A 25,267-nucleotide genomic window follows, 5' to 3' on the forward strand; every position below is an offset into this window, starting at 1 on the left:
GGTACGCCACTGCTCAGCATGATGGTGCTCGACATTCTGCTGCCTCCTTGCACAAACTGCTGTCTTTCTGTTTCGAAGTCCAGAATTTAGTTACAGATGGGTGCTTAGTCCCAGCGAGGACAGCTTCTCCACCAGCCTTGGGGGTATAATTGCATTAAGCTCAAAGCTAGTCAATGAACAGCAGCTCAGCAGATGTTCTCCAGGTGGGTCAGGACAGAATGGAGAGACAGGCTATATATAGCATTGTCACTGGGACAGTTCAGTATGTAGGCAATGTGAAATGGGTCCAGTGTCTCTGGGATGTGGACTTTGATACATTCTATCAACAGACTCCTGCTCAAAGCAATTCATAATTATGTGGTGAGACCGGACTTGAAGTTTTGTATGCAGTTCTGGTCACACAGCTATAGAAAATATATGTATCGCTAGTCCTGAAAGGGTGCAGAAAAGATTCAAAGAGAATGTTACCAGGACTGCAGGTTTGATTTATAAGGAGAGGCTGGGTTGTTTCTCCCTGGAGTGTAGAAAGCTGAGATGGGACCTTATAGGAAGTTTTAAAGTCATAAGGGGAATCGATTTGTCAAGTTCCCCCATGGGACATTGGTTGAGACATTTGTTCAGTATTCAGGATAAGGTAGTAAACTGGATTAAACATCGACTTTGTGGGTGAAACCAGAGATTGGTAGTTAATGCTTGCCTCCCTGACTGATGCTCTGTGACAAGTGGTGTGCTCAGGGATTGGTGCTAGGTCCATAGCTGTTTATCATCTATATCAACGATCTGGATGATAATATGGTAAATTGGATCAGCATTTTAATATGGTAGGCGGATCTAAAAGAGGAGGGCTTAGTTTTAAAGTGAGAGGGGAAAAATTTAAAGAGGACTGAATGTACCTTTTTCACACATAGGATGTTTAGTGTTGCCAGAGGAAGATAAATGGATAGGAAAGGTCTCAAGGGATAGGGATCAAATGCAAGCACAAGGAACAAAAGTGGGCAGACAACTTGGTTGGTCCATGCTATTAAACTCTACAATTAAAGATAATTCTCTCATCATTCTGTTGCAGGACTTTTTTTTTGTATGCTGGAACAAAGCGAACCTCATGTAGAACAATTTTGTGAATATTATTTCAATATAGACACTGTGTCATGAATATCTTTTGAGAGAAGTACTTACAAAATTTGTGGATGGGAATGTATTGATCACCAGAAAAAGTGGATGGTGTACTTTATAGAATGCTGTGTACGATTAAATAGATGTATCCACTTCTAAATTTTATTTGTAATGTTGATTAACAAGTTATAATTTTCTTCAAATGTTCCCTGAAGGTGAAAATGGCAGCAGGTACACTTTAAACAAATTAAAATCTTTAATCATTATTTCACAATCACAGTTAAGTTTAATTTAATTTTATAGTCTGCAAATGTACTGCAGCTTCATGACTCAAGTCTGTACAAGTGAAAAGCTACTGAAAAAATAATAAAGGAAGAAGACAATCATTCCTTTTATTCTTGGATCTGCAAAATGAAAACAAAATATGAAATAAACATTTAACTGTCTTTAAGAACTATTGGTGAAGACACTTATCCTTTCACAAAAATGTATCAATAAAATTTCAATTATCTACCCATTATGATTCTTCCATGAAAATCACAATTCAAGTAAGGATTCACAATTATATGCAATTGTGTGGAGTTAAATTTATCGAACAGGAAGATAATCAAGCACCTGCTTCTTAAATGTTAACTTAGAATCTTTTATGTTCATCTTGTCTACATTTACCTGTCACATACTAGACTGCATTAAACAACCTTTGAGCATTCCAGAACTTAGAGTTGGTGGCAAGAAAGTAAACTTGGATTGTATAATAGGAAAGGTCTCAAGGGATAGGGATCAAATGCAAGCACAAGGAACAAAAGTGGGCAGACAACTTGGTTGGTCCATGCTAATAAACTCTACAATTAAAGATAATTCTCTCATCATTCTTTATAGTTTTCTATCTACATACCTGTCTAAATGCTATTTAAATGCTGCTATTACTCATTTCTACCACTTCCTCCATTAGCTCATTCACATATCCACTATCCTCTGTGTGCAAAACAGTACCCCTTGGGGCTCCTTTTATATCTTTCTCCTCCTACCTTAACTCTATGAAGTTGAGTTTCAGATTACCCTACTTTGGGAAAGTAAGCTATGACTCGGCACCTTAAATTTCCCTCTCAGTCTTTTTTCTATCTCCTAAACTCAAGCGAGAGAATCCCAGCCTAACCTTGTAGCTAAAGCTTGACAGTCCTGTTAACATTCTCACAAATCATTGTTGCACACTTTCCAGCTTAATGACATCTTTCCTCAATCTTGGCAACCAAAACTGTGCACAATACTCAATGTGGGGTCTCATGAATGCCTTGATCAGTTGAAACATGAGGCCCTTATTCCTGTACTTGATGTCCTGACCAATCAAGGCATGTACACCAACACCTTCTTCACCATCCTGTCTACATGCGTTGCTAGTTTCATGGAACTATGTACCTGTAAGCCTCTCTGTTCCACAACCATTTTCTATTTTCTAACCTTAACCATTTACCATTTTCTGTGCAAGTCCTGCCCTTGTTTAAACTACCCGAGTCTGGTGGCTTTGTTTCAAGACAACAACCTCTATCTCAATGTCAAAAAGACTAAGGAGCAAGCCATAGATTTCAGGAAAAGGAACAGAGTTTAACCCTCTGTCCACATCAATGGTGCTAAGGTAGAGATTGTAGACAACTGTCAGTTCCGAGGAGTAAACATCTCCATTGACCGGTGTTGGACCAAATCATATTAATGCAATGGCCAAGGCAACACACCAAAACTTCCTCAGGACCTTGAGGAAATTTAGCACATCCTCAGTATCCCTCAACAACTTTTACAGTGTAATCATCAAGAGTATCCTGTCAAGATACATCACTGCATGGTAGGTGAACTGCTCTGCCCAACACTGCAAGAAACTGCAGAGAATTGTGAACACAGCATAGACCACCACATTAAACTCTGTTCCCTCCACTGATTCCAACTATGTGTCAATACCTCAGAAAGTGGCCAAATTAAAGGACTCATGCCACCCTGGCAATACTCTCTTTTGATTCCTCTTGTCAAGAACTGTAGGGAATCTATGCTGAGCTGTCAGTTTTCCACTTGCCTCGCCCTGCTTTACTGACATTGGACGTGTGTTATCTCTACCATTACTCCCCTTGAGTATAACTGTGTATGCACCCATTGTCTTTCATTATTGTACCATTAATTTCTGCTAATAAAAGCCATGATTATTGTTTGACTATGCTGCCTTTGTCTACTTCATTAACTGGTACTTCAGGAACAAAATTCTAGAGATTGAAATCACTTGCCATCATATTCAAGGACAGTTTCTTTCCTTCTATTATTAAACTACTGAATGAAACTCACACAAGTAAAATAATATTGCCTTTTCTTTGTTCAAACCGACCTCCAATTCTTTGCACTGTGTTTTATTCTGGTGTTCTTATGTACAAATAGATTTGCTGGATAGCATGCAAAACAAATCTTTTCACTGTTCCTTCAGGAAGCATAAATTTGAAACAAATGATAGACATAGCAGTCATCTGCTATGATGACTGTTGCTGTATTTCGAGAATCGAAGATTGTCAGAAAATTCACTACAAGAGGAATTCACTAATACCTTTAAGCTGAAGTCTTTGCTTCGGTCTGAAGCCAGAAGAATTTGTAGTGGTAAGATTGATCGCTGTTGTGGAAAATGCCAATGATCCCAATTCTGTTCTCTGCCTTCCAGTCACCTCAGTAGGCTCTTCCAAATTTTCAGAACTCCCTGACCATTGAATTCCTGCTGATATCATAGACTGTAGCAAATCATTCATAGCTAGGATGAAAGCAAGATAAATTAGCATGCAAAATATTCTTTCTTGAACACATTTCACTCTTCTTATTAGAACATAACAGAACAGCACAGGAAATGGCCCTTCAGTATGTATGTTTGTGCCAGACTAAAACTCCTGTTTCCACTTGTCATATATCCCTCTCACCCCTTTATATTGTGTTTACCTAGAAGCCCCTTAAATACTACTATTGTATCTGCTTCTACCATTAATCCTGGCAGTCCATTCCAGACTCCCTGCACTCTTTGTGTAAAACATTTGACAGCACATCTTACTTAAACTTCCTCCCTCTTTCCTTACAATGTGTCCTCTAGTGTGATATGCTTTTACCTTAGGGTTCTCAACCTTTTTCTTTCCACTCACATACCATTTAAAGTATTCCCTATGCCATAGGTGCTCTGTGATTAGTAAGGGATTATATAAGGTAGTATGTGGATGGAAAGAAAAAAATTCAAAAACCACTGTTTTAATCGTACCTAATTGACTTGTTATCTGCACAGTTTCATAACTACAAAGAAAATGGGCCAATGGCAATTTTTTTCAAGGAAAATATTTCAGTAACAATTGGGTCTAGAGCAGTGATTCTCAACCTTCCCTTCTCATTCACATACCACCTTAAGCAATCCCTTGCTAATCACAGAGCACCGATGGCATAGAGATTACTAAAAGTGGTTTGTGAGTAGGAAGAAAAAGGTTGAGACCCATTGCCTTATGGAAAATATTCTATTCACCCTATCACTGCTTACCATGATCTTATAACCCACTATCAGGTCTCAACTCAGCCTCCTACGCTTCAGAGAATGCAACCAGAGCTTGTCCAATCTCTTTTCATAATTCACACCCTCCAAATCTTTTCTGTACCCTTTCCAAAGCTTCCATATCCTTCTTATAATGGGGGGTGGGGGGGGGGGGGGGGGGGGGAAGAACCAGAATTGCACACAGCATTCCAATTCAGGCCCATCTAAAGTTTTATATATCTGCAACATGACTTCCTTATTTTCATACATAGTGACTTGCCCAATCAAGTCACGCATACCATACATCTTCCTTACCACCTTTTTTATTTGTGGCTACTTTCAATGGACACTCAGATCTCCCTACATATCAGGACCATTAAGAGTCCTGCTATTAACTGTATACTCTTACCTTACATTTGATCTCATTAAGTGCCACACCTCACTCTTTTCTGATTAAACTCCATCTGCCATTTCTGTGCTCATATCTTTAGCTGATATATGTCTTGTATTTTTTATTAACCCTAAACTCTTTCCACAATTCCACCAACCATTGTATCATCTACTAACCCTCCCACTTACCTTTTCATCCAAGTTTCAACACTGCTGCCTGCAGAACATCACTGATCACAGGATCGTACCTAATTGACTTGTTATCTGCACAGTTTCATAACTACAAAGAAAATGGGCCAATGGCAATTTTTTTCAAGGAAAATATTTCAGTAACAATTGGGTCTAGAGCAGTGATTCTCAACCTTCCCTTCTCATTCACATACCACCTTAAGCAATCCCTTGCTAATCACAGAGCACCGATGGCATAGAGATTACTAAAAGTGGTTTGTGAGTAGGAAGAAAAAGGTTGAGACCCATTGCCTTATGGAAAATATTCTATTCACCCTATCACTGCTTACCATGATCTTATAACCCTCTATCAGGTCTCAACTCAGCCTCCTACGCTTCAGAGAATGCAACCAGAGCTTGTCCAATCTCTTTTCATAATTCACACCCTCCAAATCTTTTCTGTACCCTTTCCAAAGCTTCCATATCCTTCTTATAATGGGGGGTGGGGGGGGGGGGGGGGAAGAACCAGAATTGCACACAGCATTCCAATTCAGGCCCATCTAAAGTTTTATATATCTGCAACATGACTTCCTTATTTTCATACATAGTGACTTGCCCAATCAAGTCACGCATACCATACATCTTCCTTACCACCTTTTTTATTTGTGGCTACTTTCAATGGACACTCAGATCTCCCTACATATCAGGACCATTAAGAGTCCTGCTATTAACTGTATACTCTTACCTTACATAACAGCCTTCCATCACCATCAACTCATTAAGGATCCCAGGTATCTGCTCCTTCTGAATCAGCCTACCATTAGGGACCTTTATCAATGTCTTACTAAAGTCCATGTATATAACATCCCCAACCCTATCCTCATTAATTATCTGTCATCTCTTTGAAAATCTCAATCAAATGTGCTTGGTGGCAGAATTCAGTGTGTTTCTGTACTCCAATAGGAAATCTGTTATTTGTGTGTCCAGGAGGCATTTAGAAATTTCATGGTTTTCGTTGCTTTATTGAATGTTTGTACAAAACGTTCTGCCTCCCCATTAGTATTTCCATGGGTTACCTTTGGCTTGCAGCATTTTTGGCTGCATTGATTGGCATACTTTGCATTCTCCAACTGTTGTTTTAAAATCTTTGTCTATGGAGGGCCACCAGACATGCATCCAGGCCAGTGCCTTCATTCATACCACTCCCGGATGGTTGTGGTGCAGTTCTGATAACATGGTAGTTTGCCATTTGGCCAGAATAATTGTACAGGTACCCCATAATAAACATCCTTCTTCAACTGAGAGTTCATGGTAGTGTGTGTGGTAAGGTTTTAGATCTTCTGGGATGACTTCAGATTCGGGCCACCCATTAAGGGTGAAATATAGGATCTTGCTTAATGTTGCCTCTTTTTGGGTTTCCTTTCCTATCATCTGGGCTGTGACGGGCAGTTATTGAAGTTGTTCTTGGTTAATGGCTGCTGCCTCTGCTGTCTATTTAATAATTTCTTCTTGTTGTTCTGCCTTGGGTAGTGGCATGTGTGATAAGGCATCTGCTGTTGAGCGTTCCTGGTTATGTTTCATATCATAGTTATACGCCGCTAGTAGCATGGCCCATCTTTGAATTCCGGTTGCAGCTAATATTGGTATACTTTTGAGTGGTCCCAGGATTAAACTAAGAGGCTTGTTGTCTGTGATCAGGGTGAATTTTCTTCCATAAATAAATTGGCGGAATTTTTTTACACCAAAAATTATTGCCAATCCTTCTTTTTCTAGTTGGGCGTAAATGTGTTCGCTTACGGTTAATGTTTATTAAGTGTATGCTACTGGTTGCTTACCTTTTTCTGTGTTTTGTAACTATTGCCTATCATTTTGGCCTGTGATGGTGATATCATCTAGGTAACACCCAACTGAGAGTCCATGTTGTCATTTGTCCATTGTTGCTTGAAAAACCACAGGTGCTGCTGAACTTCCGTAAGGCCCGTGTGTAGGTGAATAGTCCTAGATGGGGATTGAATGTCACATATTCCCTTGATTTTTTTGGTTCAGTTCTATCTGCTGATATGGTTGTGACAATTCTAGTTTTGTGAATTTTTGCCCTCCGTTTAGTCCTTGGAACAATTCTTCTGCCTTGGGCATTGGGTGTTCGGGTACTCTGAGTGATGGATTGATGACTTTGTAATTGCTGCAAATGCAAATTTCACCATTTGTTTTTCATACGGGTATGATGGGTTCTTCCCAATTGCTGTATCATATTGGTTCTAATATGCCTTCATGTTTTAGTCTGTTTAATTCAGCCTCAATTTTTCCTTTCATAGCAAATGGGACTATTCTGGCTTTGAAGAATTTTGGTTCTGCATTGTCTTTTAATTGCAGTTTGGCTTGAACTGATTTTCCCCAAGTCTAGTTGGAAAACCACTGCGTGGTTGTTGAGGATTTGGATGAGTTCTGGCTGAGAGGTGTCTGTGTGGTTTACATTTAGTATTGAACCGATTTCCTGCCAGTCTAGGGGAATGTGTTGTAGCCAGTTTATTCCAAAGAGTGCTGGTCCCTGGGTATCTACAATGTAGAAAGAGAGTGTTTTTGGTTGCTGTTGTTTGTATTGTACTTGGACCGTACTTTTTCCAGACACTTTGATTCTGTCTCCAGTAACAGATCTTAGGTTATTTCAGTTGTTTTTACCTAGAGGCATGGTAGCAAGCGTTCTTTTACATGTTACAGCATTAGGGACATCTCTGCCCATGTCTAATTCCATCTTCAGTGAGTGTTCGTTTATTTTTCGTTGTATAAAGATTGCAGTGTTTCCTCTGTTTATTCCTCAGATGTGAAATATCTCAGGAGCTGAAATTTCAGGAACTTGAAGGTCAGCTGTTGGGCTGTTATCATCATCATTGCTAGGTTGCCTCTCTCTCTCTCTCTCTCTCTCTCTCTCTCTCCATTGTTTTGACTTTAGCTGCCTGTTTATTTGCAGGCCACCTGTGGTTTAGAAGGAGACATTTAGCTTTGATATGTCCTTCTGTTTTGCAATGGTTACATTTAGAATTTTTGAAGAAACAGTTTTCTGGTCAGTGGTTGAACCACATCCAAATTTTTATTTGCCATTTCAGAGCTGCAGGAAGTCTTGTATGCAAGTTGTAATGTAACATCTTCATCCATTGCTAATAATTTTTGCCTTGCTTGGCGATTTGCCAGCCCCATCACTAATCTGTCTTGCAGTCTGATTTAGAAACTGCTTGAAATGACAGTGCTCCGCCAGTTTACCCAGTGATGCCAGGTATTCACTTACTGTTTCTCCTGGTCTTTGTCTCCTTTCATAGAAATGTTGCCTTTCTGCCATAACTGATGGTTTGGGGCTTAAATTGTTCGTTAAGAGCTGTGCATAATTCATTGAATGTCTTCGTCCCTGGATCCTCTGGGGCCAGCAAGGTCTTAAGGAGATCGAATGTTTTGCTGCCCATTATACTGAGGAAGAGGGCAAGTTTATGATTTACTGGACTTTCCACAATATTATGAGCTACGCATTGGTAGATAAACCGTTCTATGTAATCCCAACTTTCTTCTACTTCATTGAATTTCCTGAACTTTCCCTCCGCCGTCTTGGTGCACTTTCTCCTTGATCTTTTGTTGGGAATTTGATGGGGTTGTTAGGTAGTCATTTTCTACTTTTCTTCGGTTGTTTTCGTTCTCACGGTTGGTGCTTGGAGTATTTGTAGGGTTTGTTTCGTGCCTCGTCGCCACTGTTATCTATATACTCACACAATTAAGACTCGGAGACGTGATGCTTTCTCATCTTTTACTTCTATTAGACTAACATGGCTACTGACACTAAGAATTATATATATATATAATATATATATATAGAAGGGTGACATCATAACATGAGCATCATGATGGACAGCAGAGGTCAGGCTTATACCCAATGGACTCCACCTCTCCTCATAGGCTAACTCCCTCATCTCTGGAATCGACCTTATTAACCTTTTCTGCAATGCCTCCAAAGCCAGTACATCCTTCCTCAAGAAAGAAGGCCAGAATTGTATGCAGTACTCCAGATATGGGCTTACCAGTACCTTGTATAATTACAGCTTAACCTCCCTGGTCCTAAATTCAATCCCTCTAACAATAAAGGCCATCATTCCATTTGTCTTCTTGATAGCCTGCTTCACCTATATAACAAACTTTTGTGATTCAAGCACCAGCCCTCCTAAGTGCTTCTTCGCTTGCCATTTAAATAATACTCTGATCTTCCATATTTTGTTCCAAAGTAGGTAACCTCACATTTACCAACATTGTACTCCATCTACCAGACACTTGCCCACTCACTTAATCTATCTGTAACCCTCAGCAGACTTTCATTATCTTCTGCACAATTTGCTTTTCCACTCAATTTAGTGTCATCAGCAAATGTGGATACACAACACTCTGTCCCCTCTTCCAGATAGTTAATGTATATCATGAACAAATAAATTCAAAACGTACCAGGGGTGTAGGGTTAATTGGGTGGCCCGGACTCATGGGCTGAAATAGCCCGTTACCATTCTGCATGTCTAAATTTTAAAAAATTTAAACAGTTGCGGACTCAGCACCGACCCTGTGGCACGCTGCTCACCACTGGTTTGCCGACCAGAAAAACACCCTGTATCTCAACTCTCTGGTTTCTATTGGTTAACCAATCCTCTATCGATGCTAATACATTACCCCATTATGTAAGCATGCTGATCTTCTGTACAAGTCTTTTATGCGGCACCTTATCGAATGTCTACTGGAAATCCAGGTAAACAACTTCCATCTACTCTGTCTATCTACTGCACTCATAATATCCTCATTGAACTCCAGTAAATTTGTCAAATAGGACCTGCCTTTGCTGAATCCATGCTGCATCTCCCTGATGGATCTATTTTGCTCTAGATGCCTATTTCTTCTTTAATGTTATCTTCACGCATTTCCCCAACTACAGATGTCAAACTAACTGCTTTTTGCCTACATTTTGAATAGTGCCGTGACATTCACTGTCTTCCAATTCACCAGGACCTGCACAGAGTCCAGAGAATTTTGGTAAATTATCACCAAAGCCTTGACTATAACTACTATTATTTCTTTCAGTACCTTGGGATGCATTCCATAACGACAAGAGGGCTAATCCATCTTTAGACCCTCGTTTTCTAAGTACGACCTCTTTAGTGATAATTTTAACATCCTTTGCCTTTTTTGTACTTACTTTCCTCTTTTTTAACTTTTGCTTTTACTTTATTCATCTTCTTCTCATTTACTCTAACTATCCCTCTCCAATCTGTTGAACCTACTCCTCTACTATTTAGTTTAAAACCCTGTCCACAGTCCAAGTTACGAGATTCGTCAGGATCCAGGCTCCATCACGGTTCAGATGGAGTCCATCCCCTTTGAACAGTTCCTTCCTTCCTTAATACTGGTGACAAATTCCCATGAATTTAAACCTACTTCTCACACATCAATCCTTGAGCCATGCATTTAACTCTCTAATCTTCTAGACCCTATGCCAATTTGCATGTGGCTCAGGTAGTTCTTCTTTTCTTTGGCTTGGCTTCGCGGACGAAGATTTATGGAGGGGGTAAAAAAAGTCCACGTCAGCTGCAGGCTCGTTTGTGGCTGACCAGTCCGATGCGGGACAGGCAGACACGATTGCAGCGGTTGCAAGGGAAAATTGGTTGGTTGGGGTTGGGTGTTGGGTTTTTCCTCCTTTGTCTTTTGTCAGTGAGGTGGGCTCTGCGGTCTTCTTCAAAGGAGGCTGCTGCCCGCCAAACTGTGAGGCGCCAAGATGCACGGTTTGAGGCGTTATCAGCCCACTGGCGGTGGTCAATGTGGCAGGCACCAAGAGATTTCTTTAGGCAGTCCTTGTACCTTTTCTTTGGTGCACCTCTGTCACGGTGGCCAGTGGAGAGCTCGCCATATAATACGATCTTGGGAAGGCGATGGTCCTCCATTCTGGAGACGTGACCCATCCAGCGCAGCTGGATCTTCAGCAGCGTGGACTCGATGCTGTCGACCTCTGCCATCTCGAGTACCTCGAGATCCCAATGGATGTTGAGGATGGAGCGGAGACAACGCTGGTGGAAGCGTTCTAGGAGCCGTAGGTGGTGCCGGTAGAGGACCCATGATTCGGAGCCGAACAGGAGTGTGGGTATGACAACGGCTCTGTATACGCTTATCTTTGTGAGGTTTTTCAGTTGGTTGTTTTTCCAGACTCTTTTGTGTAGTCTTCCAAAGGCGCTATTTGCCTTGGCGAGTCTGTTGTCTATCTCATTGTCGATCCTTGCATCTGATGAAATGGTGCAGCCGAGATAGGTAAACTGGTTGACCGTTTTGAGTTTTGTGTGCCCGATGGAGATGTGGGGGGGCTGGTAGTCATGGTGGGGAGCTGGCTGATGGAGGACCTCAGTTTTCTTCAGGCTGACTTCCAGGCCAAACATTTTGGCAGTTTCCGCAAAGCAGGACGTCAAGCGCTGAAGAGCTGGCTCTGAATGGGCCAGAGATTACCACCTTTTTGGTTCTGCTTTTTTAATTTGACCCCAAATTCCCTTAGCAGAACCTCTTTCCTAGTTCTACCTATGTCGTTGGTACCCACATAGACCACGACAACTGGATCTTTATCCATCTCACTGCAAATTCCTCTACAGGTAGATAAGATGTCCTGAACATGGGAACCAGGTAGATAACACAGCCTTCGGGATGCTCCATTCCTGTGATAACTATTCCCCTAACTATACTTATCCCCGATTACCACCACCTTTCTCTTCTCTCCCCCACCTTGAATGGCTTCCTGAACTACAGTGCCACAGTTAGGTTGCTCATCCTTCCTAAAGCCCTCTCTCTTATCCACACAAAGAGTAAGAATCTCAGACTTGTGAGACAAGATCCATTTGTAAGTTTCCTTCTTTTCCTTTGAGTGGTCCTATACTCTCCTTTGTCATTTCTTGTTTTTTAATGTGTATAAAATGCCTTGGCTTTTTCTTTATTCCTTCTCCCCAAGGACATGTGATGGCACATTTTGGCCTTCCTAATGTCCGCTGTGGGCTTGCCTGAAGACAGCTACACTTAACTGACTTCCCTAGCTCCTGTCTAATTAGATCATAATTTGCCAGTGTTATTGGGCAGCCAACAGCCAAACGGAGTGATCTCACCTTTCTTAATTCTGATCTCTACCCAAACAACTCAATAGCTGATCCCACCATTGGTTCCTTTGAGTACAATTATGACACTCCTCCTGAAGAGCAATGCAATGCTTCTTTACCCCCCCCCCCCCCCCCCAGCCCCGCTTTACTCCCTTCTCTATCCCACCTAAAACAATGAAACATAGACACAGTGAGCTGGCAATCCTGTCTCTCTTGCAACCATGTCTCCATAATGGGCACAACATGATCATTCCAAGTACCGATCCAGGGTCTAACATAAGTAAGTTTGCCTTTCCCACACTAGTCCTCACTTAAAAAAAACACACTTCTACTCATTAGTCTCACTGTGACCATTCTCCTGTCCCTTCCTTTCAGGCGTGCTTGCCATAGCATCTACCATCCCCTCAATTCCTCCACTTGCTGGCCTGATTTTCAGGTTCCCATCCCCTTGTCACTTTAATTTATAGACACTTTTTTAAAAAAAAAGAGAACTAATCTATTTATATTATTCAGGTGCTGCCTCACTAAGGCCCTAAATTATAGAATATTTTAAATATGCAAAAATGTTACCTGATATACTACAGTAAATAAAAACAAAGATACATTATTTAGAACTTTGACTTTAAACCATTAAAATAAATTAGGTGTGATACTAGGAAGTTCTGAACACAAAAAAAGATTCACATTTGGAATAAATTTCTAAACAGAATAGCCTGCCTAAGAAAATTCTGGTTTCTGGAATTAAGCTTTACAGACCACTGCCTCAGAAATCTTTGCAATCCTTCCCCTTTCCTTCATGCTTCAATGTCTTGGCAGGATTTACATTTGAATGATCTAAAGTGAAAACTGTCCATTTTTCTACAAATATAGCACCAGTTGAATACTTTCCAATCAAACTCAAATCCTTGGTTCTAATAATTTAATTCCCTGGATTTTATGTTCAACAATGGTGAAACAAGATTAGAATCATTTTTTAAAATGGTGAATGAAATCAATTAAAATGTTCTAACTTCCAATCAAATTTATTTCAGATATGTCAGTGTTACTCATGCTTATCATTATTTAGTGATTAATGTACTATATGAGGCTAGGTTAAATGCCTCTAAGTGAAGGGAGTAAATAGGGCAGTAACTTGCAAAATTCATTCCAAAAGTCAGAATGCTTCTTCCAGAAGCTTCACTGTAAGAGTATCAAATGAAGAAACTCTACAGTGGAATAGATTAAATAATCTTACAGAATTTGTACAGAGAGATCAATTACCAAAAATAAGCCTTAGCCATTCCAGTGTGACTGAGCTTTTTTTAAAAAAACACCCAGCTTGTTAAAACCAAGTTACTATCAAATAACTTCTCTGGCACTGAAAACTTACAGTATGTCATAAAGTATCACAAGACATAGGAGCAGAAGTAGGCCCACTGGCCCATCTACACTGCGTGGCAAGACAAAGTTCAGAGGTTAACCATGTAAAAAAAGTATTAATTCTTATTCTTTCTGTTCAATTTATCTTTGTTTTAATACTTTCTCTCTTTCCCTATTCTACAAAATTTAATATATATATGTTAACTAAATTAGAGCAAAGTCAGAGGAGATTTTGGAGTTAACATTTAATTTAAAGTATTCAGAATCAAAGCATGATATTGTTTTATTTTTGTTCATGTTATTTAATGATTCATGCATTACTTTATCCTTTTGCACAAATTGAAAATATAGTAGTTTATATTGTAGGACATCATAAGTTCAACATAAATATTCCAAACTTCAAAGTTTTGCAGTGAAAATGCCTAGACCTGCAACTTCAGATCCAGTTTACATCAAATCTTTTAAACTGGTTACATCAGCCATCTTAAATCTCTTTATTAAAGAACCTCAGCACAATGAAGATTAATTTAAAATACAAAAAAAATTAAGAGTATATTTTCTATGTATGGATTCATGCAACACTTTATGAAATGGTGGAAATGGGCCTTAAGATAAATAGTGCTAAAATCAAATTTCTAAACAAAAGGCTGTACAAAGTGAAATGTAAGGAACAGTTAATGGTTAAATGATGAAAGCAAATGCAGCCACTTGAAAAACTTTTCAGAGGGTCTTACACATAGAGCGACGGTAGAGGGCCTTCATTTTGTCTTTATCCTTCAGTCTGTTCCTCATAAAGGGCAGCCTTTTCAGTGTGGCCACTTTTATTTCAGAGCATGCGATACAGAGGAATTTGGGAGATGAGAAAAAAGAAATAGGGAAAATAGGTGGAAGTTAACAAATGCTGAAACTGGAGACAGAAACATACATGCTTGCTAAGTTTCAGCTGATTATACTACACAAACGTTAAATGAATGATGTATATTTTCTACTGAATGGAATTGATTCTATCATGTATGAGGTTCAGTTCATATTTTCTATTTGGGATCTTCATAGATTACTATCAAATACCTACAAAATTAAGGTTGTAAATACATAACCTTTTGGAAGAAGTTTGACAATAAATAATTATTAAATTTACTGATAATGCAAGTGCTTCAAACAGGACTTCAGTTTATAATCCAATTTCTAACTAGCTTGGTCATGAAATTTCATTTTTTAAATATTAACCAAAATTGAAATATAAAAAGATGATGATTTTCAATATTCTTTTTTGAATCAAAAAACCATATTTGTTTGTCAAGGAATATATGCAATAGATGTCGCTTTAAAGAAAAAAAAGGTTTTGTGGTACTCACTGCTGCTCTTTTTGGCTGAATGACCTTCATCAAGAGAGTTGGATCCTACAGAAGAGCTGTCTTGACTATCATGCTGAGGCAACTGAAGGAATCCATCACTTGATTCTGACCTAGTTGGGGTACTAGTGAGAGATTTAATGCGTTCTCTGTTGCCTTCCTTCTTGTGTTTTATTAACTTTTTCATCTTTATGGTAATCCAATTGCCTCTCCTGGAATAAAGGAAAAAAATCACTACATAAAAACACATCCAAATTAGAAGACAATTAAATTATTTTTAGCACTGTAACAATATTAATATTTGGGGAGAATTTATAAGATTTAGAGTAGATCACATATATATACACACATTTTAAAACAGATCTTATTTGAAAGACTGAAGAATTCACATTGCAGGATCTCTGGAGAATGTAAACACCTTTCACAAGTAGGTGTCAATTGAACTGACATCATAAAATGCTTGACCATTGTCTTGCTGGAGTCATGCTGTCTATCAGTCCCCTTTCTCCAAAGTGCTCACAGAAAGGTCAATTCTGGATTGCTTACCTAAGATGGCAGAGGCCGACAGCATCGAATCCACGCTGCTGAAGATCAAACTGCGCTGGGAAGGTCACGTCTCCAGAATGGAGGACCATCGCCTTCCCAAGATCGAGTTATATGGCGAGCTCTCCACTGGCCACCGTGACAGAGGTGCACCAAAGAAGAGGTACAAGGACTGCCTAAAGAAAGCTCTTGGTGCTTGCCACATTGACCACCGTCAGTGGGCTGATATCGCCTCAAACTGTGCATCTTGGCGCCTCACAGTTCGGCGGGCAGCAACCTCCTTTGAAGAAGACTGCAGAGCCCACCTCACTGACAAAAGACAAAGGAGGAAAAACCCAACACCCAACCCCAACCAACCAATTTTCCCCTGCAACCGCTGCAACCATGTCTGCCTGTCCTGCATAGGACTTGTCAGCCACAAACGAGCCTGCAGCTGACGTGGACATTACCCCTCCATAAATCTTCGTCCGCAAAGCCAAGCCAAAGAAGAGACCTAAGATAACAACAGACGGAGCAGAAGAAAGAACTCCTGTTGTTTGTTGGAGAAGGTGGGGGTTTTGCAAGACATGAGTCACATGCTCTCTTTGGAGTTGCAGTTGGAAAAGAGAGAGAGTTAAGTTAACAGCTCAGTCAGTCAGTCAGTGTGTGGGACACTGACAAGTAACTGAAAAGTGCAATCCAGGGAAAGCTGTTTGAATCTGATGAAAGCAAGTTCCAGAGCAGTAGATGGCTGGAAGTGCTATCTGTCTGATGATTCTCTTGAAATAGAGGAAGGAATGGAACTCTGTGGTAGCTTGAAGAAATAGGTTACCATCTGGATGACCCTGATGGGGCAAGTTTCATCTGGGAGACCCTGAGGTGACTAGTGGTGGTACCTCAGTTGTGGAAATCCTGGAACAACAAATATCTCTCTGCATACCCTACAAGAACCTTCCTGAGTGGTAAATATTTACCTTTCAAGCACTTTATACATGTTAAATTCTGTGTACAATATGGTGATTGCCTGCAACCAGAGAACTTGGAAGAAGGAGAAGTGAGATTGAACTGTGAACCAAAGAACTTTTCTTGAATTTACACACACATTACATACATGTGTGCTTAGAATTAGAAGGGGGTAATTTGGGTTAATATAGAGTATAGTATAAGAATAGAACTGTTAAAGTTTGATTCTATTTTCATGTTTGAAGTTGATTAAAAATAACTTTTGGTTTGAAAGCCACTTATCTTGGTGAATGTCTACTGCTGCTGGGTTTTGGGGTCCTTTGGGCTCGTAACAGTACTGTCTGCATATAGTAAACTATAACATGAAAATAAATTGCAGTTTGGCTATTCTTTCAGAGAAATAATCTTGTTGAATTAGAAGAGCAAGATAAAATGATAAACTCAAGATATCACTGATTGATTTTCACATGCTTAGCGAAAACTGGATTAATAAGATTTGAATGAGAGATGGCACAATGACAACCATTCATTCGAAAATTAATGAGACTTTCAACCAATTTTATTTTAGCCTTTATACTTCTGAATTTAAGAATAATTTTACTTCAATGGCAGAGTTTCTGTAACATGTAAATTTACCTGCTTTATTTCAGGATAAGTGCAAGAGGTTGCAGGAGCCTATTTCTCAGGATGAAATCTTTACAGCTATCTCTTCTATGCAGTCTGGTAAATCTCGACGTCCAGATAGATTCCCTACAGAATTTTATATATCTTTTTCTAAATGCCTCGTGCCTTATTTAAATGCTGTGTTTGAAGAAACATTTAAGGAAGGAATACTTCCCTCATCCTTTTATGAGGCTAGTATTTCTCTTGTTTTGAAAAAAAGGGAAAGAAGCCACAGAATGTGTTTCTTATAGACCAATTTCATTACTTAATGTTGATATGAAGATTTTATCTAAAGTTTTGGCATATAAATTAGAAAATATTCAACCAACAATCATTAATGTCAAACAAGTTTTATTAAAAATTGTTATTCTTATTATAACATATATTGTGCATTGAATACAATATAGTTACCTTCTACTCATGCAACGGAATGTGTCCTTTCTCTAGACACTGAAAAAGCGTTTGATCAGGTTGAATGGAAATATTTATTTGCTATATTAAAGAAATTTAATTTTGGTCTAGATTTTATTAACCAGATTGAAATATTATATTTACATCCTATGACTTCAATCTGTTCTAATTTACAGCAGTCAAAAATGTTTCGGCTATTTAGGGGAACACGACAAGGATATCCATTAAGTCCTTTACTGTTTGATATAATACTAGAGCCATTAGCAGTAGCCCTTCGAGAATCTGAAGAATTTAAAGGATTAAGTACAAATGGAATTGAACATAAAGTATCTCTTTATGCGGATGATTTATTGCTTTTTATTTCTAATCCACAGGTTTCTTTACCAAATATATTAAATAAGTTCGCTTAGTTTGGACAATTTTCAAGATATAAAATAAATTTACATATAAGTGAACTTTTACCTTTAAAAGGATCTCTTTCTATATATTCTAAATTTCCATTTAAAATAGTTCATGATTAGTTTCAATATTTAGGAATCACTATTACAAAAAGTTATAAGGATCTTATGAAAGAAATTTTAGAGCATTACTTATTCGGATTAAAATATTATTATTGAAATGGTCACCACTTTTGATTACATTGATTGGACATATTAATTCAATTAAAATTTCACCTAAATGTTTGTATTTTTTTCAAGCCATACAAATTTTTATTCCTAAATCCTTTTTTAATTAATTAGATTTGGCTATTTCTTCATATATATGGCAGGGAAAACAATCACGTATAAGTAAAGCTCATCTTCAGGAAACTATTAGGAATGAGGGAATGCCTCTTCCATATTTTAGATTTTATTACTATATGCAGTTTACTTTTATTATTAAAATTTGATAAATTAGCAAGTCACCCTTCTTAGGCAGAAATGGAACTGAACTTTTCGGCAATTTTAGGTTCTACTTTTCCTTTTTCATTTTCTAAATTGACACATAATCCGATAATGAGAACTAGATTGAGAATATGGGCTCAATTTAGGAAATTTTTTGGTTATAATAATTTTTCTCTGTTTAGTTTTATTAGATATAACCATTTTTTTCCACCTTCATTATTAAATGAAAGCTTCAAGGAATGATATAGATGTAATCTAAAAAATTTCAAATATTTATTTATTCAGAATAACTTTGCTTCTTTTGAACAATTGTCTTTTCAAGCTTTGTAATAGACATTTTTTTAGATTTTGCGCTAAGAATTTTGTTTGGCCTAAATTGGACACTTTTTCTCGAATTGCAGATTCAAATATTTTGGATTTACCTTTTGATTTACAAGTCGTTCATAGTAGATTGATATCACGTATTTATATTTATCTACTGAATTTAAGATTAGCCTCAATGGCTAAGATTAAAAATGATTGGGAGTGATCTTAAAATAACTTTTTCAGATGAGAATTGGTACTCCACTCTTAGTTTGATCAATGAATCTTCATTTTGTACAAGGCATTGTTTATTACAATTTAAGGTGATACATAGAATAGATATGTCTAAACTTGTGACTGTTAATCCATTTTGTGAAAAGCTAAAATTTTTGAACCCTCACTGATTCATATGTTTTGGGAATGTCCTAAATGATGAAGTTATTGGCAGAATATTTTTAATTCTTTGTCAATGATTTTTAAGATTAAATTAGATTCTTGCCATGTAGCTCCACAGTTTGGTTTTTCACGTGAACTAGATAAATTTTTATCAACATCTCAAGAGAAAGTTTTAGCATTTAGCACATTGATAGCCAGATGGGTGGATTTAATGAAATGGAAAAATGAATTCCCACTGACTCATGCACAATGGCTAAATGATGTAATGTTATATTTAAGCTTAGAGAAAATTAGGTACAGTATTAAAGATAAAAAGCTTCAGTTTGACAAGGTATGAGGCCTATTTATTGAATATTATCATAAATGCCAGTTTTAGAGGATTTGGGTACTCTAGGGCTGTTCCGTCCATCTTCTAGCGGTTGCGACCTGATACATCTTTCTATTTTTCTTGTAACCTTGATTAGAGGGTGGGGGTAGATTAGTTTTAGTATTTTTTTCTTTTAGATAAAGTGGATTTATTGGTTTAATTATAATTATCCTATATAATATACCTTTTTAAGATATTATTAATATATATATTGTGATTTGTTGAAATAGTAATTAATTAATTTATATGTATAATTACCTTAATAGATAATCACAATTAACATTAAGGGATGGAATCTATATGTTATTATTTTGTCTTGCTTTTTAATATTTTGTATTTTAAAAGGAGAAAAAAAATGAGGTAAGATTCCATTTGAACTATACATTTGAAATTACTGTGATTATATTTTGTTCATACCTTCGAGGGGGTGAAGGCTCATAGAACTTGTATTGATCCATAATCTTCTCTTCAAGTTTCTCTTTCTGTCGTCGAAGTTCATTCAGTTTATCACTAAAGAGAATACTTCAAAGTGAATAAACACACTAACACTCTTGAAAATAGTTCAACATATTATTTTTGGAGACACTTCAAATTCTACATAATAATTACAAAATATACTTATGTTTTCTAATATGAAATGTAATTCATTATCAATCTATGTAATTAAAAGTATTGGCTAATAGTTTGTTTATCATCATCTAACTGTATACATACATCATGATGAAACAGCATTTTTCCAGACTTGGGTGCACACATATACATAATGGATAATAATCGTAAGTATACATAAATATATAATTTAAATTACAGCACAACTCCAATTATCTGAAATCAGATTCTCTGAAATCCACATTTTAAAAAAAATTTGATAAATGAGGACATCCGAAACAAATCAGAAATTCTCATTCATCCAAAATTTTTTCAGAGCTGAACTGACCTCACTGGTTGAAAAAAAATTTACTTGACATGAAATCAGAATGATTGTCCTCATTTCAGGTAACTCCCTCCCCTCTCTCTTTCCATTTCTTCTTTACCTTGACTTTTCCCTCCATCCATCCCTCTCAAACTGCGTGTCACTGTCTCCCAACTGCAAGCAGTCAGAAGAATCCTTTGTCCTGGCGTCATCAAGAAGAGCGGCCTCTCAGGCAGGAGCAGGACCTTAGGCTCAGTGGTGTTCCCTCCCCTCCTTCCTCCCTCAGCACACCAGAGCTACTGACGCCGACTCTGGTCCCTTCTGTCAGCCTACAACCACATACTGGACTCCCTGGTGTGCGTGTGCAGTAGGCCTGGGGAGGATTCAGAGTTGGGACTCAAGAGCTCCAGTAACTGGGGAGACAGGAGTCCGCTGACTCACCAGTGAGTATCCCACTAGCTTGGGAAGCCTCCTCGGGGATCAATGACAGCAGTGGGGATGTGTTGGGGATCGGCGGCTGGAAGGTCTCGATGATTGGTGGCGGTGTTGTGGCCAGCATTTTTTGGTGAGAATTACACATTATTTTAACGCTTAAAAAGTCTTCCCTTATTGTTTGCTGTTGTTTAAACATTGATACAAGTGATTTGCTGTTGCTTGTGTGCTGTTTTGAAAAAATGATGAGATTAAAAAAAAACATTTTTATGACAGGCCCAGACCTAACCATTTTGGATAATCAGACTTGTACCGTAAATGTGAATATTTTGGGATGATTTACTCAGTTACAGATACTGTTCATCAATATCACAGCTGCTGGAAGTATTTCCCAGCTTGGCAGTCCTGATTTTGATGCACCAGCACCTCCTTCTTGATGGTAGTGGGTTAACGATACTGTGTGCTGGAAGGAAAGGGTGTTCTAAATTTTTATGGGCCCTAGTTAAGCAGTGGTCCCAGTAAATGTCCTTAATAGAGGAAAGGTGACCCCAATGATCTCAGCCATTTTGGTGATCCTCTATATTTACTTCCAGTCCAATGCTTTGCAGCTGCCATACTACGCAATAATGCTACCTGACAGGACACTCTCAATTACGTTTCTATAAAAAGCTGTCAAGATGAGGGCTGGTAGCCTTGCCCTCCTTAGAAAGTGAAGGCGCTGCTGCACCTTCCTGACTAATGAGGTGTTATGGGTCCAGGAGAGGTTATCCTTTATATGCACACTCAGGAACATCGTGCTCTCCTCTCTTTCCAAGATGGAACCATGATGTGCAATGGAGTGTTTGACTCTCATCTTTCTAAAGTCCACAGTCATCTGCTCTGACTTGTTCACATTGAGACTCCCTCTCTGCACCTCAAGACTACCAACACCTTCTCTTTTGTAATATATGGTCCAGGACACCACTGTTCACTTTCCTGAACTCAAAGCTTCTACCACCTTCGACATGGTATTAAATTAAGACCTCACCATCTTTAGGGCAGGACATTTGGTGTAGTAGTTATCGCAATGCCTTTACAGTGCCAGTGATTGGGACCAGGGTTCAAATCCCGTGCTGTCTGTAAGGAGTTTGTACGTTTTTCCTGTGTCTGTGTGGGTTTTCCCCAGGAGCTCAGGTTTCCTCCTACCATTCAAAATGTACCAGAGGTGTAGATTAATTGGGTATAATTGGGCTGTATGTCTAAATTTTAAAAAAATTCTCTGGCTCTATATACAAATGGCCACACTTATTCTTAAGGGGACCCATTCTTTCCCAAGTTATATATCTAAAGAACTTTTAGGACTTTTCATAAACTTACCTGCCAACTATTCCATCCTCTTTTCCACAAAAAGGATGTGCTTACTTTAAAGGAACTAATATTAATGGGTGTTAAGTTGCTCTTCCCTCATATATTATGGATGGGACACAGACAATCAGGGGAATTAATAACAAGTTTCTAAAGAATGGTAGAGCTGAGCATAATACATTTAGTGCAGATAAGAGAAGAAGGTAGTGTAGCAATTACTTTAGATGCAGAAAAAGTGCTCGAAAGGTTGGATTGGGACTTTTAATTCAAAGTATTAGAAAAATAAGAGTTAGTACCTACATTTATTCATTGGATTAGAGCTTTATATAATGGTCCTAAATCAAAAGTATTTACAAATGGACAAATATCAGAATCTTTCTCATTAACTTGATCAAGTAGACAAGGATGTCCTTTGTCACCTTCATTATTTATTTTAGCAATCGAATCTTTTGCGGAATTGATTAGATCTGACAATGATATTAAAGGTTTTAGAATGGGCAGAAAAAAAAATAAGGTCAGTTTGTTTGCGAATGATGTCATAATATATTTGACTGAACCAGAAAGAACATTATGTAAACTCTATTTAAGATTAAAGGAATATTGTGTAGTTATCTGGTTATAAAATAAATTGTGACAAGAGTGAAATAATGCCTATGGTTACAGCAAATTATGCAAAATAAAGAGAAAGTCAGTTTAAATGGCAAACAGTTGCAATCAAATATTTAGGATTTAAAATTTATAAAAATTTACATATTCTATTTAAACTGAATTATACACCTTTGCTTAAGAAAATTGATGAAGATTTAAAGAAATGGATGAAACTACCTATAACTATAATAGGAAGTGTTAATTGTATAAAATTAATTTCCTAGAGTGCAATATTTATTTCAATCACTACCTATATTTATATCATCAAAATTTTTTCAGGAATTAAATAAGTGTGTAAGGAAATTTATTTGGCAAAGTAAAATGGCAAGAGTTGCATTAGAAAAATTAACTTGGAAATTTGAATTATGAGGGTTACAACTACCAAATTTTTAAAATTATTACAGGGCAGCACAACTGAGATTTCTCTCTATCTTCTTTGAAGAGGGAGAAAAACCAACATATATTCGAATAAAACAGGAGAAGAAAATCCAGAGAACTTGAAATATAAATGGAATAACAAATTGTTAAGTGGAGATAGAGATATGCCTTTGTTAAAATATTTTTTTTAAATATGGAGTAAAATTCATTTGGAAATGGGAATAAGAAGTTATTAGATACTAAGAATGATATTAACTCAAAATAAACATATACCTTTTATGATTTTATGATGTAATCAATATTTTAACATTTAACAAAGGAATTAAGAGAATAAAAGATTGAATGTCATTAAAGTTGTGCCCTGAAAAAAAACAATTGAAAATTAAATATGGAATACAAAATAATACAATATTTTCTTATTATCAATTAAAATCATATTTAAGGGAAAAATTAGGACCAGCTCTGGTATTACCTGAACAGAGTTATTTGGAAAATTTAATTACAGATTTGTCTATTAAAAAAGTTTATTTCAATTATGTATACAACTTTACAAAAAGGAATATATAAACAAGGAGTTCATAAGTCAAGACAAAGAGGGAGACAGATTTAAATATAAATATTCAAGAGAAAAATTGGCTATAACTTTGTCAAGACAGTATGACTAATACAATAAATGTTCATAACAGAATGGTGCAATATAATTTTTATATCAATTATATTTTACTCCTCAGAAATTAAATGGATTAAATCCAAATGTTTCAGATGAATGTTTTAGATGCAATAAAAAAATAGGTACTTTTTGTCCAAAGTTAAGACCTTTTTGGATAGAACTGTTTATTTCTAGAGTGAGTTACAAAAGTCTAATTTCCTTAGGATCCAAGTATTTTTCTACTTGGAAATATATTTAATACAGAATTGAAATTGAAATTAAATAAATATCAGAAAGAATTTATAAAGATTGCCCTAGCAGTTGCAAGGAAATGCATAGCAATAACTTGGAAACCTGATATTTATTTGGGGATGGATAGAGGGCATGCTGAAATACACACCTGTAAATGACTTGAAAAGATTACATATAATTTATGGAATAAATTTTAAACTTTTAGAAACATAAAAACATAGAAAAATAGGTGCAGGAGTAGGCTATTTGGCCCTTCAACTCTACACCATCATTCAACATGATCATGGCTGATCAGTACCCGGTTCCTGACTTCCCTTTGATCCCCTTAGCCACAAAGGCCAAATCTAACCTCTATATTGACAAGGAAACGGCCTCAACTACTTCCTGTGGCAAAGAATTCCACAGATCTACCTCCCTCTGAGAGAAGAGTTTTTTCCTCACCTCAGTCCTAAAAAGATTTCCCCTTATCCTTAAACTGTGATCACTGGTTTTGGTTTTTACCAGAATTGGAAACAACCTATCTGCGTCTAGTCTGTCTAATCCCTTAAGAATTTTATATGTTTCTATAAGATCCCCCCTCAATCTTCTATATTCCAGAGAATATAAGCCTAGTCTATCCAACCTTTCTTCATATCCAAGTCCTTCCATCCCTGGTATCACTCGAGTGAATCTTCTCTGCACCTCCTCCATGGAGAGGATGTCCTTCCTAAGATAAGGAGACCAAAACTGCACGAGGTACTCCAGATGTGGTCTCACCAAGGCCCTGTACAGCTGTTGCAGGATCTCTGTACTTCTGTACTTAAATCCTCTTGCTATGAATATCAACATAACATTCACCTTCCTCACCGCCTGCTGTACCTGCATGCCCCCTTTCAATGACTGATGTACAGCAACACCCAAGTCTCTCTACATCTCCCCTTTTCCTAAACAGACACCATTTATATAATAGTCCTCTTTCCTGTTCTTACCTCCAAAGTGGATAACCTCGCATTTTTCCACATTATATTGCATCTGCCACGTCTTGGCTCACTCTCCTAACTTGTCCAAATCACTCTGCACCCTCCTAGCATCCTCAACACAGCCAGC

The 25,267-nt window shown here is 37.6% G+C and overlaps 1 protein-coding gene across 23 annotated transcripts in view; it reads right to left on the minus strand.

Annotated features, from left to right (window-relative positions):
- LOC138760639 (girdin-like) overlaps positions 1-25,267 on the minus strand; it is a 272,147-nt gene that overhangs the window by 18,716 nt on the left and 228,164 nt on the right. For 22 of the 23 annotated variants that reach the window (XR_011355767.1, XM_069931479.1, XM_069931478.1 and 19 more), the window contains 4 exons: positions 19,983-20,075; positions 15,060-15,268; positions 14,439-14,522; positions 3,692-3,889 (listed from right to left, as the gene is read on the minus strand). Coding sequence is in view for 22 of the 23 variants with exons in the window: in XM_069931479.1 (XP_069787580.1) it covers positions 3,692-3,889; positions 14,439-14,522; positions 15,060-15,268; positions 19,983-20,075 (584 nt within the window). In the remaining variant the exon portion in view is untranslated. Of the gene's footprint in view, positions 1-1,376; positions 1,518-3,691; positions 3,890-14,438; positions 14,523-15,059; positions 15,269-19,982; positions 20,076-25,267 lie in introns of those variants that run through there. The other variant, XM_069931482.1, reaches the window with a different exon arrangement.

This window comes from Narcine bancroftii, chromosome 4 (genome assembly GCF_036971445.1).
Source record: "Narcine bancroftii isolate sNarBan1 chromosome 4, sNarBan1.hap1, whole genome shotgun sequence".
Taxonomy (NCBI): domain Eukaryota; kingdom Metazoa; phylum Chordata; class Chondrichthyes; order Torpediniformes; family Narcinidae; genus Narcine; species Narcine bancroftii.